General features: G+C 44.3%; 1 protein-coding gene across 5 annotated transcripts in view; it reads left to right on the top strand.

The window, feature by feature from the left end:
* Positions 1-14,792, top strand: part of CEP170B (centrosomal protein 170B) — a 115,315-nt gene that overhangs the window by 31,266 nt on the left and 69,257 nt on the right. For all 5 annotated transcript variants that reach the window (XM_061612301.1, XM_061612305.1, XM_061612302.1 and 2 more), the window contains exons 5-6: positions 4,481-4,537; positions 10,949-11,087. In XM_061612301.1, coding sequence (XP_061468285.1) covers positions 4,481-4,537; positions 10,949-11,087 — 196 coding nt within the window. The remainder of the gene's footprint in view (positions 1-4,480; positions 4,538-10,948; positions 11,088-14,792) is intronic.

The following is a 14,792-nucleotide window of genomic DNA, read 5'->3' as shown; positions in this document are numbered from 1 at the left end:
TAGCCTTGTAAATAAGCCCACTGCAGTTACTAGCCTGCTGGTGTTGGAGTGGAGTGGCAGAAGAGGGATAGAGAGCTCTGGCCTTCCTGCAGCAACCTGCTGCATTTCTGTGATGGGCACGGCAGAGAGGACTTTTCTCCTCTGACAGGCCGCTAGGTTTCTGGGCTTGGTACAGCCCACTCACTCTTTTTCTTGCAGTTCTTCATTGCCCCTGGCTAACAGGATAGTGCTTAAGTATGAAGCCAGAATAGACAACGCTGGCTTAGGCAGGTAAATAGTCTGTTCCAGCCACATCCTCATGCATTTAAAGCACTCTTATGCCACTTTGAAACAGACACAGAGCTACAATTCTCAAAGTGGTTTAATAGTCAATCCCTCTTTCCAAAGAACTCTAGGAATTGTAGCCATGAGGGGAATAGGGGTCTCCTAACAAACTCTCACACCCTTAACAAACGACACTTCCCAGGATTCTTTGGGAGAAGCAATGACTGTTTAAAGTGGCATAGTAGTGCTTTAAATGTATGGTGTGGATGTGGCCTTAGGCAGCTTCCTATGAAGCTCACAAGCTGGCCATGAAGAGGATACATTTGTCCTGCATTTAATGTACTCGTTTATCAGGTCTGAGTCTCTGCCTTCTTGTCTCCCAGCAAGTCCAAAACCCCATAGTGTTGTGTCTGCAAGAAATCCTGTGGCTCATCTTGTGCCTGAGAGCAACTTTGAGGACAGTTTGCTTTTGTGTTACGAGTGCAGACACTATATTGTTACATGCAACTTCTAAAAAGACACCTTGCACATTGTTCTGGGAACACAGTATGTGCAGAGATTTATTTCACAGCTGGAATTTGAACAGGGATCATAGTCATATAATAAAAGTCTGATAGGAATTTCCTCCATCACAGATATTTTCTTACCATCAAATCCAAACGTAACACTGAAGTATTGTTTCAAAGCCGCATCTCTGCTCCTCTTTTCCACATGATACACTAGTACACTTCTTGAAGGTTTTTCCATTGACACAAAACAGGGATTAATTCTATTAACTTTCTCCATTTCAAGTTCCATCAAATCCTTCCAGTCCAGGAATTTTTTTGAACCGATAATATCTTTATCTCCAATCTCTTCAATTCCTTCAGAGACAACGCTGTATTCCAAACTGTAATATTTATCTCCAGGATCCGTCACAACCAGGAAATCCAAATCTTTTTTCATGTCCATATTTAAGCCAATCTCCATAGATTGAACCTTGCCTTTAATTTCTCTTTCATCCTTTTTTTGTTTTCCAGATCTATCTTTATTCTCCTTTCTCATAGAATCCTGAGTTTCTTTCAGCTCCTGTCTCATTTCATGAAATTCAGTTCTCCACGCTTGTCTATTATTTCTCAGTTCTTGTTTTATTGAGTTAATCCCATCCGTTATTTTCTGAAGCATGTCTAGAAATAAAGTCCCTTCTTGTACATCCATGATCTTCTTAATTGCCATTCTTAAAACCAAAAGAACAAAACTCCTTCAATTTTCAATGTCCCAAGCAAAGAGCAGTTTATTTCTTTATCCAGTTACAAAGGAGTTAATCTTTCCAACCAACTAACGTCACACGCTAGACAGTCCTTATCTCTTAAATGTCCAGAAGTGCAAAAACAGCTTTTAGTTCACAGCGTTCAAATAACTAGTAGCAGAGAGAATGAGCAGATTCGTCAACAACAACAAAAAAAAAGTAGATCAGAAAAAATAGTCCCTTATATATATTACACAAAAGTCTTGTAAATCAAAAAGATTTCTTATCTCTCCCAATCAGAAAGCTCTCATCCGTTGTAATCTTTAAAACGCAATTTTCCATGTCAGCTTTTTGCAGTAAAAAAAAAAAAAGATAAGCTATTTATATTTTCTTCCCCCTTAGTTCCGTAAATAAAGAAGGAAAGTCTTACCTCATCTAGGTTATCTTAATTGCTGTTACTTTGACAAATCTCTTTAGCTATATAGATAAGAAAATGATAAATGTAGACAGGAGGTTTGCCTGCTAGTCCGTTAAAAAAAAACGGGTCACTTATCCAGCTGAGCTAGCATAAAATCCTCTCTCTGTCTGAACTGCTGGAAGATTTTTGGGTGCGTAAAGATGGAAGATGGACCCAATATGGATAATGACAGAAGAGCGATTTGAAACTACTGGACTCAGTAGATTTGATGAGTTGGATTAATTGACATGTTTATTTAGAAAAAAAAATTGATTGACATATATCTCAAGGATTGGAAACTTCTCTGACTTTTTGTGGAAGATTAAAATGATATGATGTTAATGAGATTTGAAACCAACTAAGATAACTGCTGGAGGAAGGTGATTTTATAATCTATTAAGAGATAGGTCTGTTATATATTATAGATTTATAGTTGAATTATAGTGTTTTGAAATTACTGGATTTAGTAGATTTGATGAGCTGGATTAATTGGCATGTTTATTTAGAAAAAAAATTGATTGATATATATCTCAAGGATTGGAAACTTCTCTTTGACTTTTTGTGGAATATTAAAATGATATGATGTTAATGAGATTTGAAACCAAGTAAGATAACCTCTGGAGGAAGGTGATTTTATAATCTATTAAGAGATAGGTTTGTTATATATTATAGATTTATAGCTGAACTATGACAAATCGGAAGTCAATATTTTTATATATATGTATTTTTTTGTATTGTATTAGTTATTGATTTGTGTTGTTTTCTTTTTGTATTATTTTGGTTTTGAAAATTAGAATAAAAATTAATTAAAAAAAAAAAGGAATTTGAACAGGGATGAAGAGATGCTAGTAACTGGCCATCATGTTGATGACCATTTGAAGGCAAAATATATGATGATTATTTGTGCATACCTGTTATCTGGTGTGTTGTCCCCCCCTATATTTTTGTTTCTTGTTGCCTCTTCTGTCCACTCACTTTGCCTCATTTAATTTGTTTGCCATGTTGTGGGCTTGAGGGAGGTATAACCACAGGAAAAATGATCTGTTGGTACTGAGAATAGATTTTGGCTGTGTGTGTCAGAGAGCAAGAGTGAGTAAGTGTGTGTGACTGTGTGTGAGACACGCACACACACACACACACATATGCATGCCAAGCTTGGCTTGGCCTGTGATCTGTGCAGTGAACCCTGGTGTGTCAGAGAACAGCATGACCTTTGTCGTGCACACATGACACATGCCCCCATCCTCTTCCTGCTCCCATCTCTCTTTTCTATCAGCTGTTTTTCATTAAACAACCTTGGTGCTAAAATCGGGTCAGTGGTAAAATTCCTGATGAGTAAGCCATTGATTTTTCAGCAACTTCCTGAATTATGCAATGATCCGTGCCTATCTCTGGCTTTAGAATTTTTCTTTTCACCTCTTGCTATTTCATACCACTGTATGTTTCAATGCTGTGGGCTTTTATTCTTTTTTTTTTTACAAAGTGCAAATCCAGGCATTGCTCTGCTTTAAAGTGCTTTGTTGGCAAGCAAAGTTCTCCTCCCCGCCTTAAACAGAGTACAATATGGCTGGCATTTCAGTGCATCTTGGCAGCAGACACAAGTTTCTCTGAAGTCCTGGTGTTTGTTCTGGTCCTTGTGCTGTGGCTGTGTGTGTGTGTGTTTGTGGGATAAGGAGAGAGAGGGGAGGGAGGGAGGGATGGGGGAGAGCTAAAGGGAATCTTTTGCTCACATGAAATAACTGCAAATGAATTGTTATGTCTAATTCCGGCAACCCAGTGCAATCTTCTCCATCCCTCTCCACCTTCCTACGGGCATTTTGTAAATAATAATTCTTTTCTCATTCAGCTCTTTGTAGCTCATACCATCTTTCATGTTGTGCAGCTGCGGTGGTTGTGTAGCAGTGTCTCTGCGGCAGCACTGGGTCATGTGGGCCCTCTCCCTGCCTTTGTTGCCAGAGTTTGGAGATGGCTGGTAAGTGCCATCTATCCGGAATGCGTTGATTTGGATTCCTGCATTGAGCAGGGGGTTGAACTTGATGGCCTTATAGGCCCCTTCCAACTCTACTATTCTATGACAGAGGTTGGGATCAGATGGAGTCCTTTTGTGCCTCTGTCTGCAGACTACCTCCTCCAGGTTCCACTCCCCTTAAAGGGCCAACCCTGTGGCCAGAAGATGGGCCCTCCTTCTCTGTTCCGTAGCACCCCTCCTGGCACACTCCCTGGGCCATGTGGTGGGCTTCCTGGTAATGGGAGACACTGCTGCCGTGCCATGTGCAGTGGCATCAGGCCCAATATTCATGCCCCCATCACTTTCCACTGTGGCTACCATGAGCTCCAAGGCTGCAGATGTGGTGTCCCTGCTGCTGGGCACAGCCCCGCCGGCGGGGTTGGGGGAGGAGTTTGGATGGAGCCTTAACTCTGAAAATATTGTTAATTTTTAACATAGAAGGTGGGTGTCCATTGGCTTTGAATAACGTTATAGCAGATGAATTCTGCAAAACCTGCATCTTTCCTTAATGTTTCCTCTACATGCCAACATGTACGTCCTTGAACACATCCAGCACAAAGTCCCAGAAGAAGCGTTAAAGGTAAGTATTCGCATTCTTTTTGTGTGTAGGGGAAAATGAGAATAAAGGAGGGCATTTAAGATATTGGTCATCTGCTAGTGAGCTGTGCCTGGAACGTAGAGAGATTGCACCATTAGCATGCCACCATTTTCTTGTTGTTGAATAGCTTTAAAAAATCCCTCAAATTAGGGGTTGGGGTGTGGGAAAAGAGATTTTCCAGATTTCTTAGGTGGACAGGGGTCCTATGCCTCTTACAGCTCCAACTGAGAGCCAGTGTGATGTAATGGTTAGAGTGTCTGACTGGGATCTGAGAGATAAGGGTTCAGATCCCTGCTTGGCCATGAAGCTCACTGGGTGACCATGGGCCAGTCACTCTCTCTCAGCCCAACCTCCCTCACAGGATTGTGATGACGATAAAATCAAGAGGGGGAGAGCTGTGTTGGTACACCACCTTGAGCTCCTTGGTGGAAATATGGGAAACGAATGTAATAATAAATAATGTAAATAACTATAGCTTTAATGGCAGGAGAAATGTGGGGCTGTAGCTGAGTGCTTTTAGCTGCTTTGCATGGATGAGACCCCAAGTTCAATCCCTGGCATTTCCAGGTAGGGCTGGCAGAGAACCTCATCTGAAACTGGAGAGCTGCTGACAGAGTTAATAAAACTGCACTAGATGGTCAAAACAGTTTGCCTGGCCCCTTCCTATGGTTCTGAAGTAACGTCAGGAAATGCACCATTTTGCAGGCTGAGTCCCAGGCATCTCCAGGTAGGACGGGGAGAGACCCCCCCCATCTGAAACCCTGGCGACCCTCAGCCAGTCAGTGTAGACAATACTTAGCTAGATGGGCCAATGGTCTGTCTCAGTATAAGGTGGCTTCCTTTGTATTAGGTCACACCATTGGTCAATCTAACTCAGTATTGCCCACACTCGCCTTCCCCAACCTGATGCCTTCCTGTACTTGCTGATATCTGACTTCTACACAACTCTTAAAAACAGTGTGACCAAAATGAGGCCATCCACACACCGTCGCACTAGCTGTGAACCTGCCAATGTGACATAGCAGAGTGCTGAACTCGGAACCGTGGTCAAGTTCCACTTCAGCCATGAAGTTCACTCGGTGACCTTGGGCCTGTCGTTATCTCTGAGGCTAACCTAACTTATAGGGTTGCTGTGGGGAACTTGCCCTGGGCGCAACTGTGGCAGCCCCAGTGCTAGCACGTGGCCAAGTAGGACACTGGCCTGAGGGCCCAGAATCTCACACAGGGCCCCAGGGGGGGCTCCTGGGATAAGCACAGGCCAGCAGCAGAGGATGGAATCAATGGCCAGCGGCGCAGGCAAGCCCAGGGCAGCTCTACAGCAATGGAGTCTGTCCTGCTCGGTTGTGGCACTGCCGGGGAAGAGAAGCACCAAGACAGTTGCTAAGGAGCTGCCCGGCCTGTCCTGAGTTCCAAGCATGGGAGGAAGGTCGGAGCTTACTGGCCTGTAGCCACAGAAGCAAGGCAGTGCTGAGGGGAGGAAGGGGCAGAAAAAGCTTAATTATGCCTGTTCTGATGTCTGCTCGGAAGTAAGCCCTGTGGACTTCAGAAGGGCTTCCTCCAGGGTAAATGTGGTTAGAATTGCAGCCTAAGAGTGGGCTGTGGAGCTTGGAAGGAAGGTAAGAAGGCTTTCCTGGTTTTCTTAGGCTGCAATCCAATAATGTCTACTCAGGAGTAAGCTCCATTGGGTTCAATGGGAATTATTCCCAGGAAAATGCACTGGATTGCAGCCTTAATTACATAATAATTATTGCCTCCCCACCCTCTCGTTCCCTTTGCCCCACTGATTTTGTGTGTGTGTGTGTGTGTGTGTGTATGCATGTGTGTGAAGAACTTCCCTCACCTTTTACAGGCAAGCTTCCATTGTTCAGGTTTGTACTGGGGCTTTTGTATATGAATTCCTTCTCTTCCCCCCTCACCTCCCCACCACCCCAGTTGTAGCTGGGAAGCTCCTATGATTATTTTCATTTGTATCTTGCATTTTCTATAACGAGCTCAGAGATGGTTCTTCCCCTCCCCATTTTATCCTCTCAACACCCCTGTGAGGTAGGTTAGACTGAGAAACAGTTACTGGCCCAAGGCCACTCAGTGAGCTTCATGGCTGAGCAGAGATTTGAAACCAGGTCTGCCAGGAGGTCCTAGTTATCATGTGTCTCTTTAACTTGGAAACGTGTACATTTATGATGTTAGGTGGTAACAAGGTATGTTCAGAGACTAATAGTTTGTCCCTAGAAAGGCCCTTTTTTCAGTCCTTCATACAGAGTGCTGTATTAGCAGTACTAATAGCATTAAATCTCCACCAGTGCTGTGTGTTTATTCTGCACTAGACATCAAAAGTGATTCCTCTTCTTAGACATTTTTATGAGGGTTTCTGATGGACTGAGGCCTGCTGGAGCATTGTGTTGCATCTGTGTTTATATGGGCCGACAATATCTGAAGGTTTCTCGGCATCTAAGCCCTGTGATGTGGAGGTATCCTTTAGTGTCATTTTTGTACACTATGCACACTTCTTAACATATAGATGAATTGTAGCTGAATTATTGTGAATGCCTTTTTTTTGAGAAATGGAATTTTAATTTTTTAAAAATAGCATTTGTTTAAAAGGGCAGCCTTTAATCTACTGTTCTTTCCTTGGCTTGCCCTGGTGCTCTGATATACTGCAACAGCGCTCCATGGCAATAAGGAGTTCTAAGATGAATTCTAGAATGCCTCCTAATATCTCAGGACGGTTGAGTAAGTTGTGAGTGCAGGGAAGGGGCCATTGGGGCATCTGCCTTGCATCCAGAAGGTCCCTCAGGGTCAGTCTCCAATGGCATCTCCAGGTAGGAGAGATGCCATCAGGGACTGAGCCTGAGAGACCTTCTGGGAGAGACTCCTGCCTGAAACCATGGAGAGCTGCTGCCGGTCAGTATAGACAGTACTGGGCTAGATGGACCAATGATCTGACACAGTATAAGGCAGCTTCCTATGTGAGTAGAAAATCCTGGTGGAGAATTGAAATGTTTATTTGAAGTGCTTTTTTCAAAGATCTTTGGAAATGACAGGAAAGGATGTATCCAACGCCCCCCCGACACACTTTTTTGTCTGTGAAAACATTAAAGTAGAGAAGCCAATAGGAATAGCGAAAAAGAGAATTGTTTCTCAGTACAGTAGGGCCCCGCTTTTCGGCGTTCCACTTCTTGGTGTTCAGCTAATACGGTGGTTTTCAATTACAGTAGGGCCCCACTCATATGGCGCTTGTTCCGCTTTTTCGGTATTTTTCGGCATGACGCGCTCCAAGAAGGGTGTTGGGCACCATTTTATTGTCGGTGTTCCACTTTTCTGCGCTTTTTGCTTTTCGGCGGGGGTCTGGAACATAACCTGCCGTATGAGTGGGGCCCTACTGTACATTTTGTGGAAGATCCCAGGCTCTGATACTATTCATGCAATCTGCCTATCATTAACATGGTAAACTAGAATAACTTCTTAGGAGCTGAGGCTTACGAAATTTACCCCAACAAATTAAAATAAATCAAAATTTTGTATTTTTATTTCATAAGAGAGGGTTGCAGTATTGGTGAAGATTTGTTTTCTTTGAAATGAGTGGGGCCACAAAGAAGGAGGAATGTGGTTTGTGGAGGAAGTGGAGGGGACAAGGGCCCATGGATACCCTGTGCCTGAGGGCTCCCAGAAATCTGGAGCCGGCCCTGAACAGTAGGATAAATAAACATTCTGAGTTTCCTATATCCAAGTCCAACAGAACTGTTGCTCCAGCCCACTGGTAGTAATGAATGTTTTTGGATTCTGTAGGCTGAATCCACAGCTGACTGGGATCATTTCTGATTCTTCCTCCCCTCATGAATGTGGCATATAATGTTCACAATCCATCCAGAGCTTCTCATGCATGAGCCTAGTTGATACAAACAGGAGTTGTACAAAAAGCACAGATGTACCTTTGCACCACCACTCCCATTTATTGCAACAAAGCTTTCCCGTGAGAAAGCTGCAACGATTGTAGATTAAGAGTTAATCCCCCCGGCAGTTCTGTGTTTTGCCAAGACTGTTACTGGACTGATAACTCTATTATTCTGCCTATCCTGTAGGACAGGCTGCCTTCACATTATCAAGCTTTTGCCGATGAACATACACAAAGGTTTGATTTTCCTTAAAAAAAAGAAAGAACAGAGTTAAGGAAGGATAATCCAAAATGGGTTGCAGACACTAATATAAATATTTAATAACAATGAAGTAAAATTAAATTATTGTTAATTGTTGTGTTTATTTTCCTTCATAGTTATTAAATATTGAATTTAGTGTCTGCAACCCATTTTGGATTATTGTTCCTTAACTCTCAGCTTTTGCCCATAGTCATGAGTTCTAGGGATTTGACTTTTTTTTGTTACTGTTCTTAAAAACAAAAATAAAAAAGTCAGTTGAAAGTAGTCAGAATCCTGTGAGAGCCCAAACAATTTTGAATTTGGGCCATGCTTGGGCTGCCCAAGTCTGAGAAGATACGACAGACCTTGTAAAAAAGACGGTCCTTTTCATTGGGCCCCTGTTTTTCCCAGTACCCGGTACATGTGAACTGCAGATTCCACAGAAGCACAGTCATTCAGATTGGAGATTTTGTATAAATTCAGGGGCAGGACAAAAGGTCTTCTGCAAAGACCAAGTGGAAACAGTGGCCTATTTAAGTGATGAGCTATACCAGGGGGCCCCAACCGTTTTGTGGGGCATGGGGGCACATTTGGAAATCCTCAAAATTGTCATGGACTCCATGAAATACTGATTTCCCCAAAAGAAAGAAAAAGTGATGCTCTGAATCACCTTTTCAAATAGGCAGAACATACACCTGTACCACCTATACCTCACCAGAACCAACAAAATATACACAAAAAGTAGGCAGCCCCCCAAGCCCAAGCCTTCCCCCTCAGTTTTTTTTAAAATAAAGGTTGGGGTGCCATTATGGCCATGTTGGGGATCCCAGGTCTGTAAACAAGGCCCTTTGCACCTCTCTTCAAGCTTTTTGCCTTTATGCATAACCTCCCTGCCCTCCCCCATCTAACCCCCCCCCCCAAATGTCTGGTGGTTTTCTCTTCCCATTTAATTCTCACTGTAAAAATGAAAAAATATTTATTTATTACATTTACACCATATGTTTATTCTGACATGGAACCCAAGTAACACGTGGTTTCTAGGCAGTTCACTCATCTAGGCACTAACCAGACTCAGAGATGCGTTACCTTTAGCACTGTGGCGGTTTCATGTGCCTTCAGATCATGTCCTGGATGCTTATATCCACTAATTCCCAGGACTGAGCTACCCTGATACTAAAATTGAGGAGAGGCAGTGATGGCCACCAACTTGGATGGTTTTAAAAAAGAGTTGGACACATTTGTGGAGGATAATGCTATCAGTGGCCACTAGCCATGATGGCTATGCTCAGTCTCCACGGTCAGAGCAGTATGCCCCTGAATACCAGTTGATGGAAACTGCAGGCGGGGAGAGTGCTGTTGTGCTCAGGTTGTTTGCAGGCTTCCCATCAGTATCTGGTCTGCCACTGTGAGAACAGGATGCTTGACTAGATGGGCCATGGCCTGATGCAGCAGGATTTTCTTATGTTCTTAAATCCGTTCACCCACAGCTTCTTTCTTCCTGTCTCTCTGCATCTCCATCTTGTGCAGATTCGTGAAGCTTTTGCTTGTGCACAAACCCACACCCTCCCCTAGGAGAGGAGCATCCCGGCCTCATAGCTGCAGAGAAAAGTTTGGAAGGCTGTTAGCTGATTAGCCAATTGGTTTTCTTCTCCGGGTGGGAAGGAAAGATGTGCCTTTCAGTTTGGGAGTCTGCCTCTGGTATCCAATTGGCACTGAAGTAGGGAGCTTCAAAGTGGGGAGATTTTTTTCTTTTTGGGATGAGGGATTTCCCCCTTGCCCATCTCTTTAACATTTCGAGGCTTTGTTGGAAGAGCTGCTCGCTTCCTTCTACACTGTAGCAAAAGTGTGTGTGTTGTGTGTGGATCTTTAGGCCCAGGGGCCAAATGTGCCATTCAAGGACTCTCTGCCTGGCCCTTGGAACTCGCCCCAGGCCACCTACCCTCCTGAGCCATGCCATTCACCAGCCCTGCTTTGCACACTCCTTGGGTGCTTTTGCCTGGCTGGCAAGTGTCCCTGAAATCTGATAATGCCTCTTGCTTGCCAGAGCGGAGAGTGGGGTGCGAGTGTCCATAGTAACCAGCCTACTGTACAAAGGAAAAAAATGGCATTCATTGCTCCACTCGCTTTTGCATCTGGTCCTGCCTACCCATGGCATGTGGCCCTTGGAAAGTTGCCCAGAAGGGAATGTGGCCCTCGGGCTGGAACCGGTTCCCCACCCCTGCACTATAGACCTTATGCTATCCTGTTTCTTTCCCTTCAGCATGAGAAATACACCAGCCAGCTTCAGATGAGCTTTAAAGGCTCAGTCATGAAAAGGGCGGAGCAGCCATTGGAGCACGGCGGAGAGACAGACTCGCCCCAAGCAAGGCTGGAGAAAGGCGAGAAGAAAGCCATTACAGGTACCTGCACGGGAAAACCAGTTAGTCAAGGGCTGAAGCAAGCCTCTCTCTCCCTTTTGCAAGTCTTGATTTTGCCGCAGATTAGGAGCAATGCAGTAGGCCACTATTTTTGGGGTGTGACGTTGTGGATCTGAGGCAATAAGACCTTGTTCCTACTTATCCAAGTTAAAATGAGATCTGTATGCCCCACTCTTTCCCAACTGGTAACCCTCCAGAAGTTTTGGACCACAACTCCCATCAGGCCCAGTCAGCTGATGGGAGTTGTAGTCCAAAACATCTGAAGGGCATCAGGTTAGGAAAAGCAAGTTGAGGCAGTGGGGTGATTGGGCAAGTGCTCCCCCACCCCCGACAAATAGTTCCTGACCCTACGGTGGGGAAAATATGTTTAGCATGAGAGCATTTTATTGAAATACAGCATGATTTGTCTTTCACGAATTTTAACGTGTGCAGCAAATCCCCCGCCTCAATGTACTTATTCTCTCTGTGTTCTCCTCCCTGCTATTTTTAACACCCCCCATGCTGCCACTGGATATCTGCTGGTCTTTACTTGAAATGAAATCTGTCTGTTTGTGCAATTGTATTCCCCCCCCTTCCACTGTGGGTTTGGGTGTCCGGAAGAACTTTCAGGCCAGGCAACTTTGTCCAGGGTGTGTTTTGGTGTTTCTTTGCCATGTCTTCATTTTCTTGTGAAAGGAGCAAGAGCTGCTTAGGTGATTCATGGTGGTGGTGGGGGGAGGGAAGAAATGTTTGTGAGGATGTGTCCTTTCATGGGGAGAGTTGTGACAAAGTTATATCCTGTGCTGCATACCGCGAGGGCTGCTAAACACATAACTAATGGAAGTATTTTATGACCAATTTACTGTTGCAACTGTTTGGGGTTTTTTTTTAAACAGAGGATGGATGACCATTGATCAGGGTTGCTGTTGCAGGAGGTTGGTCTAGATGACTGCTTGAGATCCCTTCCAGCTCTTTGATTCTGACTACTCTGTTCATTTACTCCATGTACCCTGCCCTGATTTAAAACCAAAGAGTGTTCATGTTCTTTTTATTAAAGATAAATTAGAAAACAACAGTTGCTCTCTCATATGTTTTAATATGCTGCCAAACCTTTCCGTGGCTGCATGGGAGTGCTTTTGCTATTGTTTTTGTTGTTGTTGTTATATTTTTATAGTGTATTTTATTTGTTTTTGTTTTAAACGTTGTATAAGTCGCTTGGGGACCTTCAGGTCTCAAGAGACTAATACATCTAGTAAACAATAATAATAATATGTTCTCAGCATTTTCAAGAGTAACCTCGCTGGCTGTGCTACATCAGATGCAGGCTGCGCACTATGCAGTGCCTAGTGTTTATTTGTGTACAGTTGTTTGTGTACATGATAGAGGCAAGACTGTCTGGGGCCTGGTAGTTTAAAGCCTATATGAAAGTCTTCTCCTATATGAACCTGCCCATTTCCTGAAGTCATCATCTGGAGACTTGTTCTAGGTATTCTTACCTTCAGAACATAGGTGGGCAGCTATTGGAGACATGGCCTTTTCTATAGTGGCACCCTCATTGTGGGACACATTCACCTGGTGCTTGCATTGATATCGTTTAGGAGATGGGCTAAAACTGTACTGCTCTTCTGAGCATTTGGTGCCAAATGCTTTGGGCCTGCTTATTATTTTTATTGCTCTTACTACTGCTGTTCTGCATAGACAAGGTAGCTGAATGGAATATCTGTGTAAGTGGCATCATTCCACTGAATGCCAGTTGCAGGGGATTGACAGAGAGGACTGTTGCCCTCATGTCTTATCTTGTGAGATTCCCAGAGGCTTCTGGTTTGCCAGTGTGGGAAACAGGATGTTGGACTGGATTTGCCTTTGGTCTCAATCAGCACGGCTCTTCTGATGTTCGTACATTATGTTATAAGCTAGCTTTCAAGTGTCTTTTTGCATTGTTGAACATGACTTGTAACCTGCCTCGAATGCCATTATGGGAGTGTTACATAAAGAGCCAGGCCAGGATGCAGGCCAGACCGATAAAGGCTCTGGATTCCCTAAAATGCCAATAAGGAATCGAGACGAGACCAGATCACTGTAAATGCTGTAAATGTAAACAGGAGGAAAGGCAACAAATAATGTTAAAAATAAATGAATAGGGTGCCAGCCTTCCACAGTCTCACTTTTATGAAGAAGACTGAAGCTGCTGAGAATTGCATCCACTTTATCCAGACTTGGGAAACAAACCCACACTTCCAGTTTTTGGTGTATATTTTCTACCCCAATGAGATTTCCAATGTATGGTGGGTTGATATCTTGACTCCAGATAACGTTTGTGTCTGTGGCGTCAGCAGAAGTGTTCTTGACAATAACCAAACATCCAGAGCCAGAAAACACTTACTCAGAGGAGGTAAAATGTTGTTCTTTGTTGATCTGTCCCTGACCATTTTTCTATGAAGAAATAATGGGGAGTTTTTACTATTAGAATTTGCTAGCATTGTCAGGGGTAGTAGAAACACCCCAATGCATTTCTGGGACATGTTGAAATTAATGGACCTAAGTTAGTAATGTCCATCAATTTCAATAGGTCTACTCTGAGTATGTCTAGCATTGGATGCGACCCCAAATTTCTGATAAATTTCGAGGACGTGGACAAGGTGCTTGGACAGGTACGTGCGACCACTTCGGTACTGGATCCTTGCCCCTCTTGGCTAATAAAAACTAGCAGGGATGGAACAGTTGGCTGGGCCAAGGAAGTGATAAATGCCTCTTTACGAGAGGGAGTGGTCCCTGGCTGTCTGAAAGAGATGGCGGTGAGACCACTTCTGAAAAAACCTTCCTTGGACCCAGAAAATTTCAGCAGCTACAGACCAGTAGCGAATGTTCCATTCCTGGGCAAGATCTTGGAACGAGTGGTCGCTGGCCAGCTCCAGGCACTATTGGATGAAACCGATTATCTAGATCCATTTCAATTGGGTTTCAGGCCTGGTTTCGGCACTGAGACGGCCTTGGTCGCCCTGTTTGATGACCTATGTCGGGAGAGACACAGAGGGAGTGTAACTCCGTTGATCCTCCTTGATCTCTCAGCGGCTTTTGATACCATCGACCATGGTATCCTTCTGGAGAGGCTCGCGGAGTTGGGAGTTGGAGGCATTGCTTGGCAGTGGTTCCGCTCTTACTTAGCGGGCCGTCTCCAGAAGGTAGTGCTTGGGGAACATTGCTCGACGCCGTGGGTTCTCCAATGTGGGGTTCCGCAGGGGTCGGTTTTGTCTCCCATGCTTTTTAACATCTACATGAAGCCGTTGGGTGCGGTCATCAGGAGTTTTGGAGTGCGTTGTCATCAGTACGCTGATGACACGCAGCTCTACTTCTCCTTTTCATCATCTACAGGTGAGGCTGTCGATGTGCTGAACCGTTGCCTGGCCGCAACAATGGACTGGATGAGAACTAACAAACTGAGGCTCAATCCTGACAAGACTGAGATGCTGCTGGTGGATGGTTTCTCTGATCGGATGGTGGATACATATCCTGTCCTGGATGGGGTTACACTCCCCCTAAAGGAGCAGGTCCGTAGTTTGGGAGTCCTCTTAGACTCTTCCCTCTCACTCGAGGCTCATGTAGCCTCGGTGGCACGGAATGCGTTCTACCAACTTCGGTTGGTAGCCCAGCTACGTCCCTATTTGAGTAAGGAGGACCTCACATCAGTTGTACATGCTCTGGTAACCT

The sequence above is a fragment of the Rhineura floridana genome, chromosome 2 (assembly GCF_030035675.1).
Source record: "Rhineura floridana isolate rRhiFlo1 chromosome 2, rRhiFlo1.hap2, whole genome shotgun sequence".
NCBI classification, from domain to species: Eukaryota; Metazoa; Chordata; class Lepidosauria; order Squamata; family Rhineuridae; genus Rhineura; species Rhineura floridana.
Note: the sequence above shows the minus strand (reverse complement) of the source record. Positions and strands in the feature narration are given on the sequence as shown.